Source organism: Narcine bancroftii, chromosome 2 (assembly GCF_036971445.1).
Source record: "Narcine bancroftii isolate sNarBan1 chromosome 2, sNarBan1.hap1, whole genome shotgun sequence".
NCBI lineage: Eukaryota > Metazoa > Chordata > Chondrichthyes > Torpediniformes > Narcinidae > Narcine > Narcine bancroftii.
In genome coordinates this window covers 154,492,533-154,517,257 of record NC_091470.1, presented here as the reverse complement: position 1 = coordinate 154,517,257, position 24,725 = coordinate 154,492,533, and the positions used below count along the sequence as shown (strand labels likewise).

At 40.2% G+C, this 24,725-nt stretch overlaps 2 protein-coding genes across 2 annotated transcripts; one reads left to right on the top strand and one right to left on the bottom strand.

Moving 5' to 3' along the window:
• Window positions 1-1,515: 1,515 nt before the first annotated feature.
• On the bottom strand, window positions 1,516-22,889 carry LOC138752971 (taste receptor type 1 member 3-like). The gene is made up of 8 exons (XM_069915571.1): window positions 22,865-22,889; window positions 12,230-12,368; window positions 11,037-11,337; window positions 7,583-8,362; window positions 6,574-6,792; window positions 5,656-5,773; window positions 4,463-4,572; window positions 1,516-1,983 (listed from the first exon to the last, which is right to left on the bottom strand). Exons 1-8 carry the CDS (start codon window positions 22,887-22,889, stop codon window positions 1,516-1,518), a joined length of 2,160 nt encoding a protein of 719 aa, XP_069771672.1.
• A 483-nt stretch (window positions 22,890-23,372) lies between these two features.
• Window positions 23,373-23,711, top strand: LOC138752970 (large ribosomal subunit protein eL27-like). Its single transcript, XM_069915570.1, has one exon. The coding sequence runs from the start codon at window positions 23,373-23,375 to the stop codon at window positions 23,709-23,711; it is 339 nt and encodes a 112-aa protein (XP_069771671.1).
• Window positions 23,712-24,725: the final 1,014 nt, after the last annotated feature.

Here is a 24,725-nt window from a genome sequence, read left to right as displayed (position 1 = left end):
GTGAAGATCCCACTGTACTATGAAACCTATTGGAGATGCTCTGTGCCAGTCATATAGGAATATTGCTATAATTTTGATTATTTGGATATGATTTGCATTGTTGACAAGTTCATTTTTGCATTCATCCTGTGTATTATTTTAATGTTACCCTCATGATCTGCACTTGGCATAAAACCTAATTACAGTTATTGAAATACATCCAATTGGATGTTAAATGGAAATAAAGCACCTACAGCTCTAATCGATTATTCTGGCAACCTGGATGGCACATTTGTGAGTGAAAGCAATGAGTGGTCAGTCTCTTGACATAGCCATTGATCGAGCAGGTTTCTAGTCTGCTCTCTACCAGGAGGCTGGAAGAAGAAAATAAACAAAGACTCCTAATTAACTTTGCCAAATTAACTTTGGCAAATAGCCAAATGTTGTGTCCTCTGAATGTTTCATTACTTGGATTATAGGTTGAAGACCTGAATTATGTTTTTTTTGTATTCTTTTGTGAAATGTGAGTGTCACTGTCAAGACCACTACTTAATGCTAATCCTTAATCACTCCCATATAGGTATAGGTGGAATTGCTGCTGGACCTATTGCAGTCAATGTGTTGATTTTTTTTTGCCACAGTGGTGTGAAGAGAGGAGCACCAGAGTTTTAATCCAGCAGCAATGAACGAACAGTGATTTCCAACTCCGGGAAATATGTATGTTTGAGGGAGAATTTCCAGTTGATGCATTCCCTTGCAATAACTCCACTTTTTCTAAGGAACAGAGAGATATGAGTGGATTGAAAGGCAATGTCAGAACATGATCAGAATGGATGTTGTGAATTTGGAAACCATAAAGGGATTGGAGGAAGTGTATTTTAGGTAGCTCTGGTTGCTTGAGATTGCATGAGATATCCTGAAATGAAAAAAAAAAGGAAGGGATGTGACAGAAGAGGACCATGTGAAAGTGAGTAAAGACTGGTAACAAGGATGATTTGGGTGAGAACAGGATTGATTGTGAGCACAGAGGGGTGTACTGTACTGATTCAGTCAACAGTGGACCAGAGAGAAAGAATACAGTAAAATTCCCATTATCTGGAATTCAAGCAACCGGCTTCCCCAAGCAATTGGCAAATAAAATTGCAGTCGAAAAATAAGAAAGTTTAAAATTGGTACCCCTAATGGTTAGTTCACCAATCATACAACATGCAATCTCAAGCAACCAGGAAATACATTTATCCAGCATCAAGCAATCACCATAGGTGCCTGATACCAGTGGTTTTACTGTACCTGAATAATAGTGAAATGAGCTAATCATCAGAAGCGGGGGGGGGGGGGGGGGGGGGGTGCGGTATGTAAAGCAAAATTGAGTATGAATTGAGATCAGTCCTTCCTAGCATGCCCCCTGACCCTTCCCCCAACCCACTCTGATGCATTTAGATTGCAAACATTTTGAATTTCATATAAAGAAAGAGCTTGCAGGGGCTCTGAGAGGTAATAAATGAGATGCTGTCATTAAAGAAATTTGCTGGTGAACTAGGACGACATATTGACATCCTCTGTGTTGGAGGAAGGATTCTCTACACACCCCTGACAGTAAGATTCTGTGTTGTACTCTGGTTTAAAGAGGATGATGTAACATTTGGGCAGGAAGTAGGCTACGATGATTCCATACACACTCACAAGACCTGCAAATAGTTGTGTGAAGGAGATGAACTTGTGTCCAGCAGTGGTATAGGCTGGGATGAAGAAGACCCAAGTGGAAAGGTAAATGAGCATGGCAAAAGTAATGCGTCGACTCAGATTATAAGTTTTGGCTGTACTTTTGCCCATGAAAGTACACAGAAAACATGCAAGGGCAAGCAAACCATTATAGCTCAGCAGTATCCCAAAGCCAGTCAAAGAGCCCTCATTACATTCCATGTATATTTCTGTGACCGAAATATTGTAGTTTGCAAAGACAAAGGGAGGGAACATGTACTGCCAAATTCCACACAGAGCAACCTGAAAGAGGAGGAAAAAAAAGATAATCAGACACCTGCCATTTTGCCAGAAGAACCCAGGGAGCCATTGTGAAAGGCAGCTGGCTATTCTAAACAAACCACTCACTTGAAAGGACTTTACCAGCATGGCTGATAAACAACCAGTCAACCCAATTGCGAAAAAGGGCTGCCGAACTCTACACAGCAAGCAGTTTGGCTTGACCAAGAAAGAGTAAATGCTGCAGCACGTTATGGCCAGGAACAGCAGCATCACCAGGCAGATTGTCCCTCCTGCCATTTGGACCATGGGACTTTTGAGATTGAGGGTGAAAATGCCGATTACTAGCAAGATGATGAGGAGACCCATCGTTGTCAGCATGACCAGCAGGATGGCCAGTGTGTTTGTCCATTGGAAAAATGTAATTACTTTCTTTTGACATGTCACACTTTTTGGTGGCGACCATTCATTTTTCTGACATGGTAGGCACTGTCTGTCTGTGGAGGAAAGAAACATTTTTACCAGATTGGAGAGAAACATCTATCACTCATTTTGCCCTTCTTGGTTCAGAATCCTCATTCCTGAGCCTCTACCTTTAGCCAAGAAAATTTTCTGGGTTTGGATAATATGGTGAAAACACAGAAAGGCTGGAGGAACTCAGCAGGTCTTGCAGTGAAGGAGGTAAAGAGGTTTAACCGACATTTCGGGCCTTAGCCTTTCTTCAAGGTGAGGTCTTTACCTTCGATGGAACCCGGCTGGGTTCCTTCAGAATTCTGTGTTTTCACTACATTCACAGCATCTGCAGACTTGTGTTTCACTTGGATAACAACTACGTCTCAGTGATTCAGTGTTGAACAGTCAATGGCCTGAACAGTAGACCTCTTAATTACCAGTTAGGATCTGAATAGTGTGGCCCTGGGCTGTTATGAGCTGTGGTCAGCCTTCAAATAGCTAAGTCATGGGTGGGCAGGTATTAGACATTTGGATCCTGGATCTTCAGGTGCACAATGGTTGATCATTAAAAGATCAGACCCTGGAAGGTGAGGCCTTGAAAATAAATTCAGTGCTGCTCAGTGATTTGCAGGGGAGAGACGTTGATGCATTCCTCAATTCACAGACTACATTTCATCACTTTTTGCCCCCTGGGCCAATCAAACCCATTTCAACTACCTACAGTTTACTCACAAGATCTTGGAGCAGATGTAAGCTCATTGGCCCATCAAGTCTGCTCTGCCATTTTAATGTGCTGATCCATCCTCCCACTCAGCCCTACTCTCCAGCTTTCTCCACGTAATCCTTGATGCCCTGACTAATCAAATGTCTGTCAATCTCTACCTTAAATACACTCAATTACCTTGCTACCACAGCCGCCTATAGCGAAAAATTCCACAGACTCACAATCCTCTGACTAAAGAAATTTTTCCATGCCCTTTTATCCTGAAGTTGTTCCCTCTTGTCCTAGAACCCCGACCAAGGGGAAACATCCTTGCCACATCTACTCTGTCCATGCCTTTTAGCATTCAAAATGCCTCTATGAGGTCCACTCTTGTCCTTCTGTACTCCACAGACTACAGTCCAAGAGCAGACAATCATTCCGTATATGCTAAACGGGGTGGGCAACATCCAGCCTGTACGCCGGATCTGGCCCGCAAATCAAATTTATCCAGCCAGGTGTGTGGCTGACTCCCTCGGTGTGAGGCTCCTTCCCACCCCCCCAACTCTCTCTGCTTTGTAGATCCTCTTCCCCCTTTTGCGGGTAGATCCCCCGCCGTCTTTTTCGGATACACTCTCCCCCCACCCCCCGTGCTAGAGACTTCCCCTCCCCACACTGGAGACTCTTACGCCTCCACCCCCACGGTGGAAACTCCCCCCACCCCCTCCTCTGCCTTCTGCCCACCCCTCCCCCACTGGCACAAGACTCCCTCCCCCATCTGCCTAAATCCTTCTCTCTGTGACATTCCCTCTCTGTGCATGAGAGCCCCCTTCTTTGTGTGACATTCTCCTCGCCCCCCCCCCCTCACTGCTCTCTGTTTTGAGGTTAGTTATTTTGTTTTCATTGTGACTAATTTTTCTTCTTTTTGAACTTTTTTTTTAATTTTGTAATTTTAATGACTAACGTGATTTTTGGTGCATTTCCAGATTTGATGATGCCTTCCCTGACCTGAAATGTATTGTCATATTTATTTATTTATCTATTCATTCCATCTATTTATTTGATTTATGGTAGCATCAGTGTGACCTGCCATTCAACCACTGACACACCATCCATCCCACGCATGGTGAAAGGTTTCCCTCCCCTGTGCTAAACCTTTTATTCCTGGTATAATTCTAGTAAATCTTTTCTGAACCCTCTCCAACACCAGCATGTCTTTTCTTAAATAAGGCACCCAAAACTGGAGACAATACTCCAAATGAGGTCTCATCAATGTTTTATAGAGTCTCATCAATACATCCTTTTCTTGTCTGCTATTGCTCCAGAAATAAATGCCAACATTGCATTCACCTTCTTCACCACCAACTCAACCTGGAGATCAACCTCTAGGGTACCTTGCACAAGGACTCCCAAGTCCATTTGCACCTCAGATATTTTAATTTTCTCCCCATCTACTACTTCTACCAAAATGCATGACCATACACATTACAACATTCTATTTCATCTGCCACCTCTTTGCCCATTCTCCCACTCAGCCCTACTCCCCAGCTTTCTCCACATAATCCTTGATTATCTATCCAAGCCTTTCGTTGTCTTCAGCACTACCTCTCTACCACCTATTTTGTTATGTACAAATTTAGCCATTATCCAAATCATTTGTATTCAATGTAAAAAGAAGGGCCCCCAATACCAACTGCTACAGAATACCACTGGTAACTGATAGCCAACCAGAATTGGCTACTCTCTGCTTCCTGTCAACCGTGCTCATGTCCTTCCTGTAATTCCATGGGCTCTCATCTTGTTTAACAGCCTTATGTGTTGCACTTTGTTGAATGTCTTTTGAAAGTCTAAATACACAGCATCCACTTAATCTCCCCTCCATCTCCTTGTGATCTCTTCAAAAAATTGCAATAGGTTTGTCAGGCACAATTTTCATTTAAGGAAACCATGCTGACTGGGCCTATCTTTTCATGCATCTCCAGGCATTCCATAACCTCATTCTTGATCATTGATTCCCACAGCAATGTTTTTATTGTCCTGTGAGGTTTTTGTTTGACTAGTGAAATGTTAAATGTCACGGGAGGGGGAGGGTATGGAAGGGGATAAATTTGTTCTCAACAGAGGAATGTAGTATGAATTTGAATAAGTTGTAATCAGTGTTGATTGTACTCACTGACAATAATATTGTTGAAAGCTCTTTGAGTCCAAGTCTGGAAAATAATAAATAAAATATTCAAAACAAATTTGATTCCAACAGCTTCCCAGCCACTGATGTCAGTCTGTCCAATAGGCATTTCTGCTGCCTTGCTCCCTCATCTAGGAAAAACACTCTAAAGTTAATTTCATGAACAAGGAATATATAGAGGTGTTTATCGGACATTTGATCTTTGGGTTGATGGTCTTGATACACAATAGTGGCTATATCTCTTTGGGTCCTTCTGACTGGCAAGGCATAGACTTGGTGTCCATCAGAATTTTAGAGATGAACACTAAGTGTCTGTTCCTGAGATTAGAGTTTGGAGACAGAGGGAGACTGCACTTACCATCACTCTGAAATGTTCCAGCTTGGCAATCTGCACACTCATAACAGCAAGAAATATGTTCCTCCACTATTTTCACCTGTCCTGGTCCACAGGAAGTAGAGCAGTTGGAATCAGGAATCTAAAGATGAGAAATAGTAGCATTACTTTCTTAAGATTTGGGTTCCTTTGTTATTGAAGGAATCTGAACAAGGAAAGATGAGCTCATTTGCAAACTCCTTCACTCGTCTACTTCATCTGAACCTTTATGGTATCTCATACAGTATATTCAAATAACTCTTCTGTTAGCTCCATGTCAGTGTATCATCGTCAAAATGTTCTGCTTCTCCTTGCATCTCTCCATGCTTTGAGTACTTCACTAACACTTGTCACAACAAATCCAGCTTGGAGCTGCCTGGCTGTGCGTGCGTGCGTGATGTTTTTCAACTTGAAAAACTTCACTCAAGATTATCTATAACATTGTCAATATTCAAGTTTCTGTCACAACTTTCTCCTGCTGTTCAAGGTTTTAAAGTCTGTAACATAAAATATCCTGTAAAATAAACACATTGTGTGGAGATTAACAGGATGAAGTGAGGAATGTAAATGGAAACGATAGTTTAACTTGAGAATGAAGTTATTGAGACAATTCCCACTGGAGTAGAGAAACCTGAAATTTTTTTAACGGAACAAGCTGTTCCATTTTTTTTATGGAAAGTTGATCCTGAGGACCCACTGGTGTGAAGTTGTATCTGAGAGTAGAGTTGATCCAAATTAGGAGACATTTCTTTATCCAGTAGTTATTAGTATTTGGAATACTTTGTAATAGAGTGATTGAGGCAAAAACCATTGCACCTTTATAGAAGATTAATCTTTAATGCAGCCTTATTGGGGGGGTGGGGTAGAGGGTATGGAAGGTAATTAAGGATTGAGGTACCTTACCTTATTCTGCTGAGTGTTCCAGTCAATCAGAAATGGATTAATTAAAAGCTCTTTATCCTGTGCTCTGTATTCACCAATCACTCTGAATTCTGGAAATGAATGCCTGCCTTTCCATTGCCAATTAATGATGTCATACCCTGTTGGTGGGTTTCCTTCTTTGTCAAAGAAAATGTGTCTATGGTGGAGGGTGAAGTTAACTTCTGCAACTTCTTTAAGGAGCTGGATGGAAATTGAGAGTTATATTCAGTAATAAAAAATACAATTTCAAATATACATAAAATACTGTCTGAAAAGTATTCAGTCTCCAAACTGCACAAGGTGGGGGCTTCCCATGATGAGTTACGATACTTGAGCAAGAGGAGAAGCCTGAGGCCCAGTGAAAGGCAGCCCCTTCGGGAGAACACGAGAGACTTGGTTAATTCCTTGTTCCATTGAATTGAGAGATTTCAGGTTGACACTTGCCATTGAAAAGGAATGTTTCAAGGAAATATTGGTTATGCTACATTTCAAATTAGACCTTTTTCTGCCTTCTGTATGTTAAGTGACATAATTTGATATGCATAGAATTTCTCTGTATCACTCTGGTCAAGAGTGATCTAGATTTAAATTTCAGATATATTGTTAGAGCATATACATGACATCACATTCAACCCTGAGCTTTTTCCTGTGGGCGAAACAGAATCACCACTTATTGGCAGTGCAGAAAAAAAAACTGATTCAATGTACACATGTAAACAAATAAAGAAATGTAAACAAACTGTCCAATACAGAGATAGAGGGGAAAAAAATCAAATCAATTCAAAAGTAAGAGACCTTAAATAAGTCCCTGATTGAGTTTATGTGAGGATTCTGAAGGTAGATCTCTCAGTTATTGTAAAAAAAAATGGCACATTTGCTGAAAAGATGATGTTAGAAATCTAACGCTTTTCTAGTACTGACTATATCCACAGCTAGGACCCAGCTTCTTCGTTACTAATCCCACTGTCTCCCTTCATCATCTGACTCTCACCTGCCATGGGTAAATGTTGCTTTTGTTGCAGGATCTTGAGTCACAATGGAGCAGGCTATGGAGAGCGTGAGCTACAACATACACTGCTGAGTAAACATTAAACGAAATGCGTTGCAAGCTTTCACCAATAACCACAGGTTCTTCTTCACCTGATAGTTGTGTACAATTGTAGCACTTCCTCTTTTCCGTACAGATTTCACCGCTACTACATCTTTGAGACTTCTCTTTGAGCATTTGACTGAGAGCCAGTGCAGTGGAAACATAGAACTCAAACCCAGGGATGGTTCCATTTTTAATGCTTACACCCAGTATGGCTCCGATGCTTGAGATGTTTGGGATGCTGGCAACTGTTTTAGAGTTAACCCAGCTTTCACTGGCAATCCATACTTTCCTTGTCATATTCTGCTTCAGGGTTACTGTCAGCAATGCCTTAGCATAAATATCATTAGAAAACACCACAGTGACATTAACCTGCGAATGAGCAATGAGTGAGATGATAGATTCCATTTTCTTCTGAAGTTCAAAGCCATGTAGCTTCAGAGGAATCAACTCCTCGACTGCAATGCAAATCCCAGTTTTTGAGACCAGTTTTGTGAAGTGAGTCATTGCCCTTTGGCCATATGCATCATCTGTCCCAATCACTGCTAGCCAGTTCCACTGAAATTTTTCCACCATCAAAAGCATGGCTATAGCCTGGGCCTCATCCGTGGGAATTGTTCGGAAAAATGATGGGAAATTCATTCTATCATTAAATAAATTGCTTGAAGCATAATAACTAATCTGTAAAGGAAAGAAGTTTGAACAGGTAAATGAACATAATACATGGAGTTTGAAAGAGGCACTTATTGTGTTACAGTATGAAGGAGCTGAATTAATGGCATCAAAAATAGCATCTTTGTGGCACAAGAGAAGTGATTAAAAACATAGCTGGAGGTAGGTCATCTGATCTGTTGAGCCTGCTCGACAATTCAATGGCAAGATCGAATTGTGGATTCAGCTCTGCATATCTGCCCGTTCTTCATAACTCTTTATTTCCTTATTATTAAACATCTATCTTCTGAGTTTTAAATACATTTAATTATGTAGTCTCTATTGCTTCTTTGGCAGGGAATTGCACAGATTCTGAGAGGAGCAGTTCCTCCTCATCTTGAGACTATGTCCTCTAGTTCTAATCTCATTTGCCAGTGGAAGCAACTTCCATGTTTCTATCTTAAATATTTTTATAACTTTATAGGTTTTTAATAGTTCCCCTTCATTGTTTGAAACTCCAATGAGTATAGACACAGGATCCTTGATCTCTCCTCATAGGCTAAGCCCCTCATTTCTAGAATGAACCTGGTGAACCCCCACTTCACTGCCTTCACAATAAAGTATTGTATAAAGGATGACCCGGAAAATACTGTATATAACGTCATATAGGACAACCCTGGAATTTTCACCTAAAATTTTGTTTTTCGAGCGATATCCTTTGTATATGACGACCCCAAGTCTGGCACTTACCGCTGACTAGTGGGTGCTGTTAAAATCAAATCACGATATTTTATTAACAAATGATCATTTAAAGGTTTAAATTTTATTTGGATATTTTAAAATAAACCACTGTCGAATCCTGCAACAGGCTGTTTAAAGCCTGTTCAGAGCCAACAGTAGTCTGGACAAGGCGGATGGACCCCATGGAGAAACGCTGAGACCTAACAGGGCTTGTGTGAGATTGCATTGGAGCCGGAAGGAAGATGACAGCAGTGTTGAGACTTCGTTGTCAAGGTTAGAATTTTTAGACTAAGTGTATAAGACAACCCTGATTTTTAAGGTGTAAATTTTTTAGTTTTGGGTCATCCGAGACAGCGGCATATATGGTACATCCTTTCTCCATAAAGGAGACCAGAACTGCAAACAGTATTATAGGTACAGTCTCACCAGTCCCCTGTACAATTGTAGTCTTGCATTTAAATTCAATCTCTCTCACAATGAAGGCCAACATTCTATTTGCTTCCCTGATTACCTGCAAACTAACTTTTTGTGATTCATGTATAAACATCCCTAGGCCTCTTTGTGTGCTGCAGTTTTTCACCATTTAAATAATGGTCCAATTTACTAATTTTCCTTCCAAAGTGGATGATGTCACATTCACCAAAGTTCCACTTCTTCTGCCAGGCCCTTGCTCTTCTATATTTATCTGCAGACTCTTTGGGTCAGTAATTACAACCATGCACAATTAAAACCCGTCACTTTGTAAGAAGATGCCCTTACCTAAAATATTTGTCATTAAAATGATGAAATCTATTCCAGAGTTTAAGAAGGAAAATCCCGATTAGCATCTTTTGTTCATCAGGGGTTCCTTCCTAGCACTGGAAAATAGAATGCCAACCTTTGGTCACACTTTGTATTTTCCTAATTGACTGTATGAGTGCAGCTGGGCTGTTTGATCGTAGGGATGATTTGAGCTTTATCCAAGTGTTTCTTTACCAACAAAAATGCTAAATGAAGCCGAGTATTCTTATTTGATGAATTGTTATAATCTGGAATACTTGGACAATGGAACTATACTCAACTTCCTAGAGGATCGGACAAGGAACCTTTGCAAGATTATTGGATTGGTAGTCATGGAAAGACTGTTTCAAATACCAACACAAGCACAATGGGCTGGTGATCATTTATTTTGTACCTTGCTTAACTTATCCGTCCTGGTAAAGTCAGCAGGTACAGTAAAAATACAAAATTCCGGAAATCTGGACTGCCCAAGAATCTGGGCTTCTCGACAACTCTCAGCTGAAATCAGGACCGCCCAAGAGTCCGGACCTCGACAACTCTCAGCTGAAATCAGGACCGCCCAAGACTTCTCGACAACTCTCAACTGAAATCAGGACCGCCCAAGAATCCGGACTTCTCGACAACTCTCAGCTGAAATCTGGACCACCCAAGAATCCGGACCTCGACAACTCTCAGCTTTTGTGTGTGTGCATTGCATGTGAACGTGCATGCATGGCATAAGCACCACAGATGTACTGCCTGAAAATCCAGACTGACCCAATCCCTGAGCAGTCTGGATTTTAGGGATTTTATTGTAGTAATGGCTGACTACCTAAGATAATTGTGCTCCCTTCCTGGTATCTGACTGATTTGTTGAAGTAACTCAGAGTGCAATGATCTGTTGAGATCTTGACCATGTCTGTGCGTTACACTGTCTGCCAAACAAACAAGAAATGCTGTCAGTAATGCTGAAGATTATACTTGGATTATGTGGAACACTGTATCTTAAAATCATTGTATTGATTCCCTGGAAGTGCAGTTCAGATCATTACCTGAACCAAAAACACTGCTTCACTTTGACTTTTCATGCATTATTTTTAATTTATTTTTGTAAGGTGGTTTATATGAATGTTTGTACTATGACGCTGCAACAAAACAATGAATTTGTGACTTGTTCATGACAATAAATTCTGATTTAGATTACCTGTGGAATGAGGAGGAAGCTGAAAAGTCGAGCAGTAATTTTGGAAAGCTCTGAAGTAGAGGGGCCAAGGGTGGCAGACACTCGTGTGTTATAGTTTGTGTAATCACACTTCACTTCAAATGCATCTCCATCTTTCTTAGTTAAGAAGGAAAGGGCTGAGCGCATTGCAACAGAAGACATGAGACAGGTGTTCTGGATATCATATCCCAGCGTCACATTTGGGAGGAGAGTGCTTGAGTTATTGATCTCTTCAATAGCAAACTTCATTGCTTGAATCCAGAGGAAGCCATCGATCTGGAATCTATGAAAAAAAAATGGTTAGAGGAAAAAAAACAAGCAAAAATCAATGGCTGAATTGAACCTCAACAAAGAGGCTTATATTCACAAAATCACTTGGAAGGAAGTGAGGGTGTGAAGAATTAACAGCAGTAGAGATACAGTCAATGACTTAACCTGCCTGGATCTTCCTAACAAATGTAAATAAATTGAGGGTAACATGCTTCTCTACCAATAGAATTCTACCCAACTTTTCCAGCTCTGCAGCCCTTCCATTTTTCCAGATCAAACAAAGTTGGACCAACTCTTGATTTCTCCTCATTCCCAATCATTTCTCCCTTCACAATTCTGCAAGAATCACTGACTGACTTAATCTCTGTCAATGAGATGATTATCCAAAATGTTTATTCCATCTCACATCAAGTTCCACTAACCCCTCACAGGTTTGTTTGATTCCAGCCCATCAAGGCACTGATATTAAATTTTTCACTCTAGTGTATAAATCAAATAATTGTATCTTGCTTCCTGGTGCCTATCATCTCCTCCAGATATAACCCTGAAAGCTTTTTATGCACCATTTCTAAATGTTCTTGATTTCCTTCACACCATGACAAGCAGCTACAAATTCCTCAGTCTTGCTCTAAACTCTGTATTTTTCTTAAACATCACCACCTCCATACCTCTCACATGTCCTTAAAATCCTGGGTGAAGATTTCAGTCACCTAAGATATTAACTCCTTCTGTGGCTTCTTGCACAAATGTTTCTGATACAGTCCCATAAACATGTAGTTACACAACAAACTCTTCAGGAAACAACATTTAAAAAAAATACACTGTACAAGTCTGTATAAGTCATCCCCACAACTGGCTGCCTGGAGTAATTAACTATAAAAGGGGAAAAAAATAGCATGCCTTACCTTTCACACTTAGGAGATTCTGAATTTGTTCCATTAATTCTGTTTGGGTTACTGGAGTAAAGTGGAAAGAGTCCTCCGAGGATGTAGTCCCCATTGGCTTGAAGCCAGCCAAGTGGCTCTCCTTGGGGTTCTGATACAGCTGTTCCACAATGTACATTTGTAAAGAGAAACAAAACCAGCCAGCAATGACAGAGAAGCATGTCAAACTGCAGCTGAGAAAGAGAAGCAAATCAGTGTACTAATCCAGCACTTTCAGTGTCAATGATGCCAACACAAGTCACAGATTTCGCTCACTCAATATTTGCATCAGAAGTCACCACCATAGGGGGAGTCACGTGATGGAGTAGTGGCCGGACGGTGAACTCCAGCCCTCTCCAGAAAAGTCGGGAAAAACAAAGAAAAACACAAAGGCACAGAAATAAAAGTTACAGAAAAGTGAGTATAAAGGTGGAAAGAAGATGGCGACAAAAAAAAGAAAAATCGAAAGCAACGGTAAGAAGAGAGGAAGAGAAGACAAAGGAGGAAAAAGGTGAAGGCCTTACCTGTCCGAAGAGGCCCGCTGCGGAGAGAGAAACCCGCTCCCTCAGGTCGGTAAATAATGGACTACAAAAATGGCTCGCAGAGCCGAGTAAAAGTGCGCAACCGCGCATGCGCGATACTTCGCGCATGCGCGATGCGAATGAAAAAAAACACACCGACGGGAGGGGGGACCAGCTGGGGAGTCGATCTCCACAGCCGGCAACGATAGCTGCAGAACACCTGCAGCAAGAAGAGACCATAGAAGACAATAGAAACAAGAAAGAAGAGGAGGAAAGGGCACCAAAGAAACAACAGATGGCCAACCCAGAGGAAGAAGAAGAGGAAGAGGAAGAGTACAGAGAAATAGAAGAAGAAAAGAAAGGCAAGGTAAAGGATATACTTGCTCTTATTAAAGGATACATGGAGTCATTTAAAGAATGGCAAACACAGGAATTTAAGGATTTAAGAAAAAGAATAAACAACACAGAAGAGAAAATAAATAAAATGGAGATGACCTTAACAGAAATGGGAAAGAAAATGGACAAGATGGAAGAGTGGGCAGTAGCAGCAGAAATGGAGGTAGAAGACTTAAAAAAGAAATTGGAGAAATCTAATAAAAAAAACTAAAGAGACACAAGAACTACTAGCTCAAAAAATAGATACAATGGAAAACCATAACAGAAGAAATAACATAAAGATAGTGGGCCTTAAGGAAGATGAAGAAGGCAAGAATATGAGGGAGTTTATAAAAGAGTGGATCCCTAAGACCCTAGGATGTCCAGAACTACAGCAAGAAATGGAAATAGAAAGGGCACATAGAGTATTGGCCTCTAAACCACAACCACAACAAAAACCAAGATCTATTGTAGTAAAATTCCTAAGATATACTACAAGAGAAAAGGTACTGGAGAAGACAATGGAAAAAGTAAGAGAGGGCAACAAACCACTGGAGTATAAAGGGCAAAAAATCTTCATTTATCCAGATATAAGTTTTGAACTCCTAAAGAAGAGAAAAGAGTTCAATACAGCAAAGGCGATTTTATGGAAGAAAGGGTATAAATTTATACTAAAGCATCCAGCGGCATTGAAAATATTTATTCCAGGACAACAAAACAGACTATTCTCGGATCCAGAAGAAGCACGAAAATTTGCAGAACAATTACAAAAATAGACTGAGGGAGGAAGACGGGTAATGAGAGTTAAAATGATCACGATTGATATGTATGTGGGTAAAGACAAAATAGACTGAGGGATGAAGACGGGTAATGAGAGTAAAAATGATTACGATTGATATGTATGCGGGTAAAGAGGTATAAGAGTGAATAGAGACAATGAGCATACATAAATGTATCTGTACTTAGAGGAAAATATAGATAGTATAGACAAGAATTAATAAGGGAAGGTAATGGAATAGAGAGAATAAGGAGGGAATTAAAAGAGTGACCTTTGTGACATATGAAAAGTGAAATCTTTTCTGGGGGAGGCGGGGTGGGGGGAAATAGCGGTCACTGCAAAATCAGTTGACGCTTGCGAGTGGATTCGCAAATCGAAATGGAGAGGGGAGATGTGGTTGTCCGACAAGGGATAAAGGACAACTCAGGAGGTGAAGGGGAGATTGGGGATAAATAAGATAGAAATAGGAGAATAAGGAAAATGTTGGATGTTGTAGGAATGTTGTCTTATAAAGAGTTGAAAATAAGAAAACAGAAATGGAAAAGGAGGAAAGGTAATGATGGAAAAACGGAAAGAGAAGATAAACAAAATATAAAAGGGCTACGCTGAACTATATGTCTTTAAATATTAATGGAATACATAACCAAATTAAAAGGAAGAAACTACTAAATTTAAATGAATAAATGTATTCCATTAGAAAAAATAACAGATAGGTTAAGGAATAATATTGAAATATTCGAGCAAGTATAGGAGCCTTACATTAAATACAATAGCGAAAACCTACCGGGGACAAACAGTACCTAAGTTGATGGAAGGAGAAGGAAAGAAAAGAATGGACTCAGTAGAATTTCTGGTGTAATTTTGTTGAATGACAACATTGTCTGACTGACTTAATGCAACCTAGATTGTATACCTAAAATGGATGAGGGGGGGTGGGGGGGGTGGTTTGGGAGGAAAGGGGGGGGAGAAAAAGTCACTGTATATGTGTGAAAAAGAAATAGTGTATATCATGGCTAATGTGATTTATGGTGTGAAAAAAAAAATAAATAAAAAAAGTCACCACCATTATGCACAAATTATGGGAACAAATTGCATTTCTGGTTCATTGTCTCTACCCAAATATCATTATCTCAATTTCTTGATCTGCATTCTGATTTTTCTCAACATTTCATTATTTTGGACCATGTGTGTTCCTTCCACATTATTTAATAAAAATGGTTTGCATATTTATGAATAAAGAATGTTATTAATCTGCTGATATTTGACCAATGTTGCATATTTTCTAATAACTACTGTTATGCCTTTTCCTTTTACAATACCTTCCACTTGTCACATTTTATCCATAATATTTTGTTCAGAAATTCAGATGGCATTCTCTTGAGAATGGAAAGCTAAATGGCAGTTAAGGGTATCAATAGGTATCTGAAATAAAAAGGGAACATCTGCAGCTCAGACAGCATTTGTGGAAAGAAAAGCAAAATTAAAATTTTTACTTGAAGACTTTTTGTCAGAATTGGGAAACAGAAAATTCAATTTAGTTTTACTTTCCAGAAAAAGTTGAGGGACATCTAGCAGAACATCTGTCAAGTCCTTGGTACAAAACATGCAGACATACAAACAGACATAGCACACATACAGAAAACAATGCGTGTGAATATGCAAACAATACATGCCTGTATCTCTGATATGGTGGGACCAGGATTGCTGCATGGATAAACTGTAAATGAAGTTATCTGTTTGATAGATTCATGAGAAAGCTACAAAATGCAGAGTTGTAAGGAATGACCAGCAGCTCAAGCCATTCTAGTGGAACTATTTAAAAAGTTGGGCAGTGTTGTAGATGGAAGACTGAAACCAGAACTGACTAGTTCAGATAGAAGCACAGAAAGTGGGTTACTTGAAACTGTAGAAGGTAGAATGTTTGCCATGTGCCCAAATGGAAGATGAGTGCACTGTTCTTCAAGCTTACATTGCATTTCATTTATAATCATGTTGGAAGGCACAAATGGACAGGTCAGAGTAAAAGTGAGTTAAAGAATTAAACCCAGATTGGAGGAAGTGCAAGTGAATCATAGGTCCATCTGTAAATACTGTTGGTCCTCGAGATGGTGGGAAGGGAAGAGGTCAAAGCACAGTGTTGTCTTTCCTGTGATTACATGGGAAGATCTTTTAGGAAGGAGAGTGGCTGGTGGAGATGGAAGACCAGACCAGGGAGTTGCAAAGAGAATAATTTCTTTAAGAATGGTGAAAGGGACGGTTAGCAGAAGATGTAATTAGAGGTGTAATTGCTTAGAGCTAGCAGAAATTATAAAGGATATTGTATTGAACATTGAAAGTGGTGGAGTGGAAGGCAAGAAATCCAAGAGAGAGATTGAGTGCAAGAGTGTGAAAACTAGATGAGATGTGGTCAACCATAGCTGAAAACTTCCCTTGCCTTAAAGTTGATTTGTATCTACACGTATAAGATCAATTGAAGCCTTGATTTTCAAGTCTTTGGTCCTGATGTCATGCAGTATCTCAGTCAATCTGTGATGTGTGCATTAGTGCTGCCTCAACATTCTAACTGCAGAGTAGAACCAAACCCTCATGCATATTCACTGCCACATCTCTTCTTCCTCTTGTGGTTAAAATCTAAAGCCATACTGATCTCTGCCCATCTTGGGCTTCCACAAAATACAGCCTTTCTGCACAAATTCTGAGTCATCTATGAAATTCACAACTCATGACTTAATAGCTGGACACTGAACAGTCCTCAAAAATGCAAGATAAGGAATTAATATGCCATGAAAAAATGTTGAGATGATGTGGGGAGGGGGAAATGGGAGGGAGAAGTTGGGAAGGAGTTAGGGAGAGAAACAGGGTAAAATGTGCTGATAATGTACTATTCAATGCAGATATATCCTTCTCAAGATTAATGCCCAAAAGTGAACACATTAACCATCAGAAAAAAATCCCATAGAATTTCCTTCCCTTGTATTCCAATCATCTTTTGATATAGACCAGCATTCCCTGATTTTTGTTTTATTAATTCGAGGGATTTAGGCTTTCCACGCTGAGCCAGCATTTAATTCCCTATCTCTAATTGACTTTGAGAAGATGGTGGTGAGCTGCCTTCAAGAGCCACTGCAATCCTTGAGGCGTGGACACCTGCACTAAGCTGAGAGGGAGCAAGTTCCAGAATTTTGAAGGAATGACAATAAATCAGAATGGTGTGTGGTTTGGAGAGCAACTTTCAGGTGGTAGTGCTCCCATGCTTTTGGTGTTCTTGACCTTCTAGCTGGTAGAGGTCGTGAGTTTGGAAGGTATTATCTAATGATTCTTCATGAATTGCTGCAGTGCATGCTATATGGGGTATGAACTACAACTCATGTGTCGATAGTGGTGTGTGTGAATAGGAGTGGATTGAATAGCCTGGTATTTCATAGATATTGTACTTCTCAAATATTATTGAAACTGTACTGTTCCAGGCTTTTGGAAAGTATTCTATCACACTCCTTAATTTTGCCTTGGCAGGATTTGGAGGGGCTCTGAGGAGAGTTAATTGCAGTAGTACTCCTAGCTCATGATTGATTTTTATAGCCACATTATGTATATGCCTTCTTCAGTTCAATTTCTGGTCAATATGGTAGCCCTCAAGACATTGTTAATGGGGGAGTCAGTGAAGCTAATATAATTGAAAGTCAGGGGTGATGGCTGAAATTTCTCTTGTTGGATATTGTCATCGCCTGCACATGTGTGAAGCAAATGTCATTTATCACTTGTCAGCCTATGCCTCAATATTGTCCAGATATTGCTACATTTGGTTGTGGAGCGCTTCATTTTCATTATCCAAAAGGTCACTCATCGATGGTGCTGAACTACTGAACATTATGCAATCCTCAGCAAGCATCCCAACCTTTAACCTTACAATTGAGGAAAGGTCATTGATTGTGTAAAGCAGCTAAAGATGGATGGGCCTAGCTCGTACTGGGAAACTCCGGCAGAGATGCCCTGTGAGAGAAGATTGACTAAAAACCATCAGAATCTTCCATTGTGCTAAGTATAATTCCAACCATTGAACGATTTTCTCCCGATTTCTATTTTTCACACAGAGTGGAAATGTGCTGTCGGCAATGGTGGTGAAAGCAGATACAATAGGATCTTTAAAGAGTAAAACACAAAAGTCTTCAGACACCATGATTGAAGTAAAAACAATGCTGGAGAAACTCAGCAGGTTATGCAGTGTACTTTATATAGTAAAGATAAGATACATAACCAATGTTTTGGGCTTGAGCCCTTCATCCTACCTTGATGAAGGGTTCAAGCTCAATGTTGGTTATGTATAGGGATCTACTAAGAGACTGAGAAAAATGGAGGGTTATTCAGTAGTGAAATTCTTGGTAGTTGTTAGAGGAGGTTATTAGGTTGGCACAACACTGTGGGCTGAAAAGCCTACACTATGCTGTACATACTGTTCATGTTCTATGTCTCCAGTTAGCCCGGTCGTCTTGATGCCATACTCAATCAATGCAATCTTGAATTTAAGAGCAGTTACTTTCACTTCACCTCTGGAATTCAGATGTCTTGTCCATGATTGAACCCTAGCTGCCATGAACTCAGGAGCTGAGCAACTGTGGCTGAACCCAAAATGGACTTCTGTGAGCAGATTGTAGCTGAGCAAGTGCTGCTCGATAGCTTCATGAATTTTCCCATCTATCACTTTGCTGATGATTGAGAATAGACTCGTAGGACAGCAATTGGCTGGGTTGGAGGGAGGTCAACTCCATGCAAATTGTTAGATATTTTATTATCATTGTTTTTCAAGGAACTGTGATGTAAAAGAAGTTTATTTTGAACATCTGTGAGCATGGTTCCTGCACCAAGCTGGTGTATTTACATGTTGCATCCTGTTTGCATGCAAGCTCTCGGGGATTGTTAAAACATGCATGCTTTGGAAGTCAAATTGAATGGGGTTAACGCTATCTTGCCATCTGTTTGATAGTGTACACCCAGTTCAAAATTAATATTCATGATACATTTTGTTTCTGTTTTGGAATGTGCATCGTGAACTGAAGCGAATAGCTGGCAGGTGTAATATGCTGGTGAGTTTGGTAGATTTTCTTAGGAAATGAGATCTAGTACAAGAGAGGTAGTGAGGTTAAGATGTCCTTGGTCATCTTCTGACAGATGCCTATCATGATCAAAGCACCCAAATTCACCGAAAAGATCACCAAAGGAAACAGTGTCGAAGTGTACTGGAGCACTGAACAGGAGTTCAAGGGACATGTAAAGCAGAAAAGCCTCTTGAGTGGAGACTATGTCATCATTTCTCCCTTGGAAACTGCCTGTGGTTACACTCAACACTTAGACTGTCACCTGAAGAGATAGAAATAATTTCTAATTGCAACTGATGAGTGTAAGATTCAAGCACATTGAAAAGACACTGATATTTACCTCTGTCAGTAAGACTCAACTTATACCAAGTAAGCTGAAAATGAAACTCAAAGAAATATTCTAAAGGTTCTAAATGCCTGACTATCTATACCCTATTTAAAATCCAAAGTGATTTCTATTCTCATTTAAGTGCAATTTTCTCCCCATTTGCTTTATATTTCTATAGACGATTTTATTGCCATAGTCAATTACTTTGTTCCATCATGCCTCCACCAGATGTGCTGAGTTGGAGATCCTGATCTTCTCTGGGGTCTATGGTTTGCTGAGGTGAAGCTGATGGTATTGCTGATGGAACCGCTGCTTAGTTCTTGATCTGAGCTGCTTCCTCCTTGTGCTTTCTTTTTTCAAGGTTGCTATTTTGTGTTGTATGTTAAACACTTTATTTCTCCAAGATTCCTATTGTGGGGTTGCCAGCAAAGGGGGGGGGGGGGAGTGGGGGTCCATTCTTGCCATTCCCGAACTTACAGAGATGAGAAGTACTGGGCTCTTTGCTCCCCTCACAATTTCTTAGCTGAGGTTTTTTCTATTTCCTTCTCCTTTCATTTAGCCACTCCTGTCTTCAGGCAGAGAACAGCTGGCTGACTGGGAAATTTGTTGTATTTGTCTTTCATCCTCGTATCATCAACTGTTCTTTTACTATTTGGAGAATTATTTATCAATTCTCTTCTTTGCCACCTAGTGCCCTCCTCCACGCTCCCTTGCTGCTACCATTGACTGTTGGCTAGGGATTGGCGACTTGGGCTAGGGAATTTACTGCAACTTCACCTTCATATCATTCATGATGTTCTTGACTGGGGCCTTCATGGGAGAAGTGCATTTACTGTTCTTAACAGAAGATTTATTGCTGTCTCCCTGTCTATTGCCTGTGCATGGTTGAAGGAGCATTTGGAGCAGGCTCTGGCAGTGGTCCATCTCCCCAACACTGGTTGCAACATTTATTCTCTACTCATCTCCTTCTAGTTGGCATTTGGTGTCACATCTAGATTTGTTGCAGGTATAGCATTGTATATTATATTGTGAACACCATGTAGCCACACTGTTCTCCAAAGTCAAAGCTGGAACCTGGCTGATGATACTGGCTGATATTCACTTGAAGTGCCACTTTATATGTTATTTGATTGATTTGATTCCTTCTGATTTTTGTCTTCAAGTACTTGTTCCTGGATTACAGGAACAACAATCTCAATATGTTATTTTTAATACAGTTTCCTGTTTCTTCAACACATCTGTCAAGGAAGATCAAAACACCTGCAACCAGAATATGAAGGCTACACTCCACCCCCTACGTGTTAGGAAGGTGTCTAGAACATCTACCATAAAGAATTATTGTGATACTCCACTCTTCCCACCTCCCCCCCCCCCCCCCCCCCCCCCCCCCCCATCCTGAGACCTGCAGAAACCTCATCCAGCTGCTTTGAAATGCTGGAAATAGGTGTCAGATGGGTCCCTGAGATCCATCACTGCATCAGTAATTAACATCAGTCCTCAGCTTGAAGGAACATCAGGAAGTAGTGGAACCCTCAGCATGTACCCTCATCCTTGAACACAAACAGCTGGGTTCTCATGGGAAAGCAGTGCACTTGATTTTGACAAAATTTTAATATAATTTAAATGTATTCTCACTGCATATTTGGCTTCATATCATAAAAAACGCTGAGGTCAGTTTTAAACATACTGGAAATACGCAGATATTTAGGCAATTACAATATGTCGTTGAGTCACTTTGAAATTGAACTTTGTATAAAACCTCGCATAATACCTGACAAAGAATAGCCTCCTAGGGCTTTTATAATATTAATATATTCTCCAAACTAAGGAATATTCATGGGCAGTGTGTTCTGTGTGCCCTACTGGTGGAACGCATAACATAACTTATAAGAAAATTTTAGGGCTATGTATTATACCACTAAATGTGCCAATCATAATGTATAAAACAAAAATTCATCACTCAATGTCCAAATATATAAATAACAAATTGGGCAACTCTTAAAGAATAAATCATTTACTTATTTACTAATATATATTTGAGCTGGAAGTTTACACTTGTAAAGCCACTCAGTTATTTTAACAGTTGGGCTGAACCAACATAGCTTGTTTGAACCAGAGTTGTAATCATGTTTGACAGTTAGTTTTGCTGTAAAACATTTCTGCAAAATGAAGGAAGTCATTCAGATGGTCCCATAGGAAGTGGAAGAGTTTGGAACAAATTCATGAGTAATATTATCTACGGACAGAGTAAGCGTAGAGTATCTATGGATAGATAAAAGGTACAGTAATATCAAAACAGGTTGACTTAGTTATAACGAGAGATGGAAGAGACACAAACCATAAGTGATTTAATTTTCAGGTTCAAAGTTTGGGTGAATGGAGTTGATTCTTTCACAGACACCTATGTTCTGCAATGCATCCTGTCCATTCAGCCCAACAATCTATACTGGTGGCTGGCCTCTAGGATATCCTATCTCGTGCTCATTCCCTCATTTTGTGCCTACACTATTGGCCTTGACTGACTCTTAAGAGAAATCACCATATTCCTTCCACTTTTAGGCTCAGCAGAAAGAAGTATTTTTCCTGAATTCCCTGTTGGATTCAGTAGAACTCCTATATTTATGTCCTCTAGTCTTGATCTGTCCTGCTAATCTGCATGGTTGCTCTCAGTCATTTCTGTCCCTATTTCTTGTTTTCCATCCCAGAGTTTGTTTTCTTGGAATTTCATTACTGCTTGGGTCTACCTGAATGCAGCAGATATCTCATAGATTAAATGTAACACCTGCAGTGATCCATTATTAGTGTATTTTCAGTTGATTAAACAAGTAGAAAGTCAGTCATTATTGGGAGAGAATACAACTCTTTAGTGTAGCGGCTTGGAGAGCAGCATACAACCTTTTGTGATTTGGGTCCATGATGTGAAGATATACGTCATTGTGTATTAACTGATAATCTCACATTGATAAATGCTTATATGATTGCTTTGTCTTCAGAGCCATTTCAGTGATGGTACAGTGAGGAGGGTTATAAAGGTAAACAAGAAATCTCCGGATGCTGAGGTTTAGTGCAGGACACAAAAGTGCTGGAGAAATTCAGCAGGTCATATAATATCCATGGAAAGTAAATGCCATCCAATGTTTCTGGTTTGTACATCTTCCTGATTTTCAGCAAAAACCTATCATCTGGCAGCCTGTGCTCCTCCCCATGTCTCACCCTGAATACAACAGAATGCATCACACCTGTTGTGACATTGACTAGATATTTCTGCTGTATTGAATCCTCCTGAAGACAATAAATGCTGTTGTTAAGTACACTCACTGAAGAACATGTGCATCAACATGGGTTCAATCTATATTAATGTAATGCCCATCATCTGTACATGTGAGCTGCTTTTCTATTCATAGGACCATAGAACATTACAGCACAGTAAAAGACCCCTTTGGCCCTTTTAGTCTGTGCTGATCAATTTTTCTGCCTAGTCCCACTCTGTGCTGATCAATTTTTCTGCCTAGTCCCACTGACCTGCACCCAATCCATAGCCCTCCATATCTCTCCCATCCGTGTGTCTGTCCAAATTCTTCTTAAATATTAAAATTAAGCCTGCATTCACCACTTCAGATGACAGTTTGTTCCACACTCCTCCCACCACTCACTCTGTGAAGAAGTTCTTCCTAATGTTCCCTCTAAATTTTTCCCCTTTCACCCTTAGCCCATGTCCTTTGGTTTGTATCTCACCTGCCCTCTGTGGAAAAAGCCTACCTACATTTACTCTGTCTAGACCCCTCATAATTTTAAATAATTCTATCAAATCTCCCCTTCTTCTTCTTTTGCACTCCAGGGAATAAAGTCTTAATCTGTTTAACCTTTCCCTTTAATTCAGTTCCTGAAGTCCGTACAACATCCTAATAAATCTCTGCACTCTTTCCATCCTATTGATATTGTTTTTGTACTGTAATTAGGTGACCAAAACTTCACACAATATCCAAATTTGACCTCGTCAATCTGTTGCCATTGAACAGCAGCTGCTGGAATGGGGAAGTTTATAAAACCTGGGAAGGTGGTTCTGCTGCTGGCTGGTCGCTATGCTGGATGCAGAGGTGTCATTGTAAAGAACATTGATGATGGGACTTCTGATCGGCCTTACAGTCATGCCCTTGTTGCTGGTATTGATCGGAACCCTCAAAAAGTGACTGCAAAAATGGGTAAGAAGAAGGTGGCCAAGAGATCCAAAATTAAGTCCTTTGTAAAAGTGTACAATTATAACCACCTGATGCCAACCAGGTACTCAGTTGACATTCCCCTGGATAAGACCATTGTGAACAAAGATATTTTTGGAGATCCTGCTGACTACGCCAAATGTCCTAGGTAAACTTGTACCTCTCACTGTTCATTTTAGATTGGTCATAGTGTTTGAGCTACCAAAAGAAAACAGAGACACACACAGAGAGCACTTCAGTTTATACAAATCTTTATTACTAAATCTAAAGCTGAATTCAAACTACAATATGCAAGCCCTTCCCAATTATACTTATCAATGCCTGGACTGGTCCCAACTGCCGAAGCGAGGCAATGACTACACACTTGCAATAGGTTGTCTGGGCACCGGTAGCAGCTTCTCCACCTCCCCTGACCGGGACATTGGTTGGAGTCTAGAAGTTCTTCTTCTTGCTGAGAGATGTTGCCACCTCTCGGAGAGTCTCAAACTTCAGCAGTGGGACCATGGCTTATATTACCCAAAAACTGTTTACTCATAGCTTATCTCTTTGAATAAATGATTAAATTATCTTCAAGGTCTCCTGACAGTCTGCGACCAACAAAAGACAACTGCATCTCTGGGCCTCATGGTGGCAATTAGATTATGTCTACTGATTCATATGCATCCTGGGCCTCATGGTGTAAATTGGATGTCTTCTTATTCAACTGCATCCCTGGGCCCCATGGTGGAATTTAGATTATGTCTTCTGATTCATCTGTATCTCTGGGCCTCATGGTGGAAATTAGATTATGTCTACTGATTCATATGCATCTCTAGGCCTCATGGTGTAAATTAGATTATGTCTTCTTATTCAATTGCATCTCTGGGCCTCATGGTGTAAATTAGATTACGTCTTCTGATTCAACTGCATCCCTGGGCCCCATGGTGGAATTTAGATTATGTCTTCTGATTCACATGTATACATTCTTGCATAAGCTGGTCTCAATCCTCCATTACACCAAAACTTCACACAATATCCAAATTTGACCTCGCCAATCTGTTATACGCACAACTTTACCACAATATCCAACTCCTTTACTCAATACTTTGATTTATGAAAGCCAATATGCCAAAATCTCTCTTTACAATTCTATCTGTTTGTAACACCACTTACAGGGAATTATGTAA

Coding starts and splice junctions, on each gene's coding strand:
- LOC138752971 (XM_069915571.1), bottom strand. CDS start 22,889: ATGGAGGGCTATGGATTGGGTGCAG. Junction 8,363..11,036: donor GCTTCCTCCTCATTCCACAG/GTAATCTAAATC, acceptor TTTCCTTTACAG/ATTAGTTATTATGCTTCAAG. Junction 5,774..6,573: donor GGAACACTCAGCAGAATAAG/GTAAGGTACCTC, acceptor TCTCATCTTTAG/ATTCCTGATTCCAACTGCTC.
- LOC138752970 (XM_069915570.1), top strand. CDS start 23,373: ATGGGGAAGTTTATAAAACCTGGGAAGGTGGTTCTGCTGCTGGCTGGT.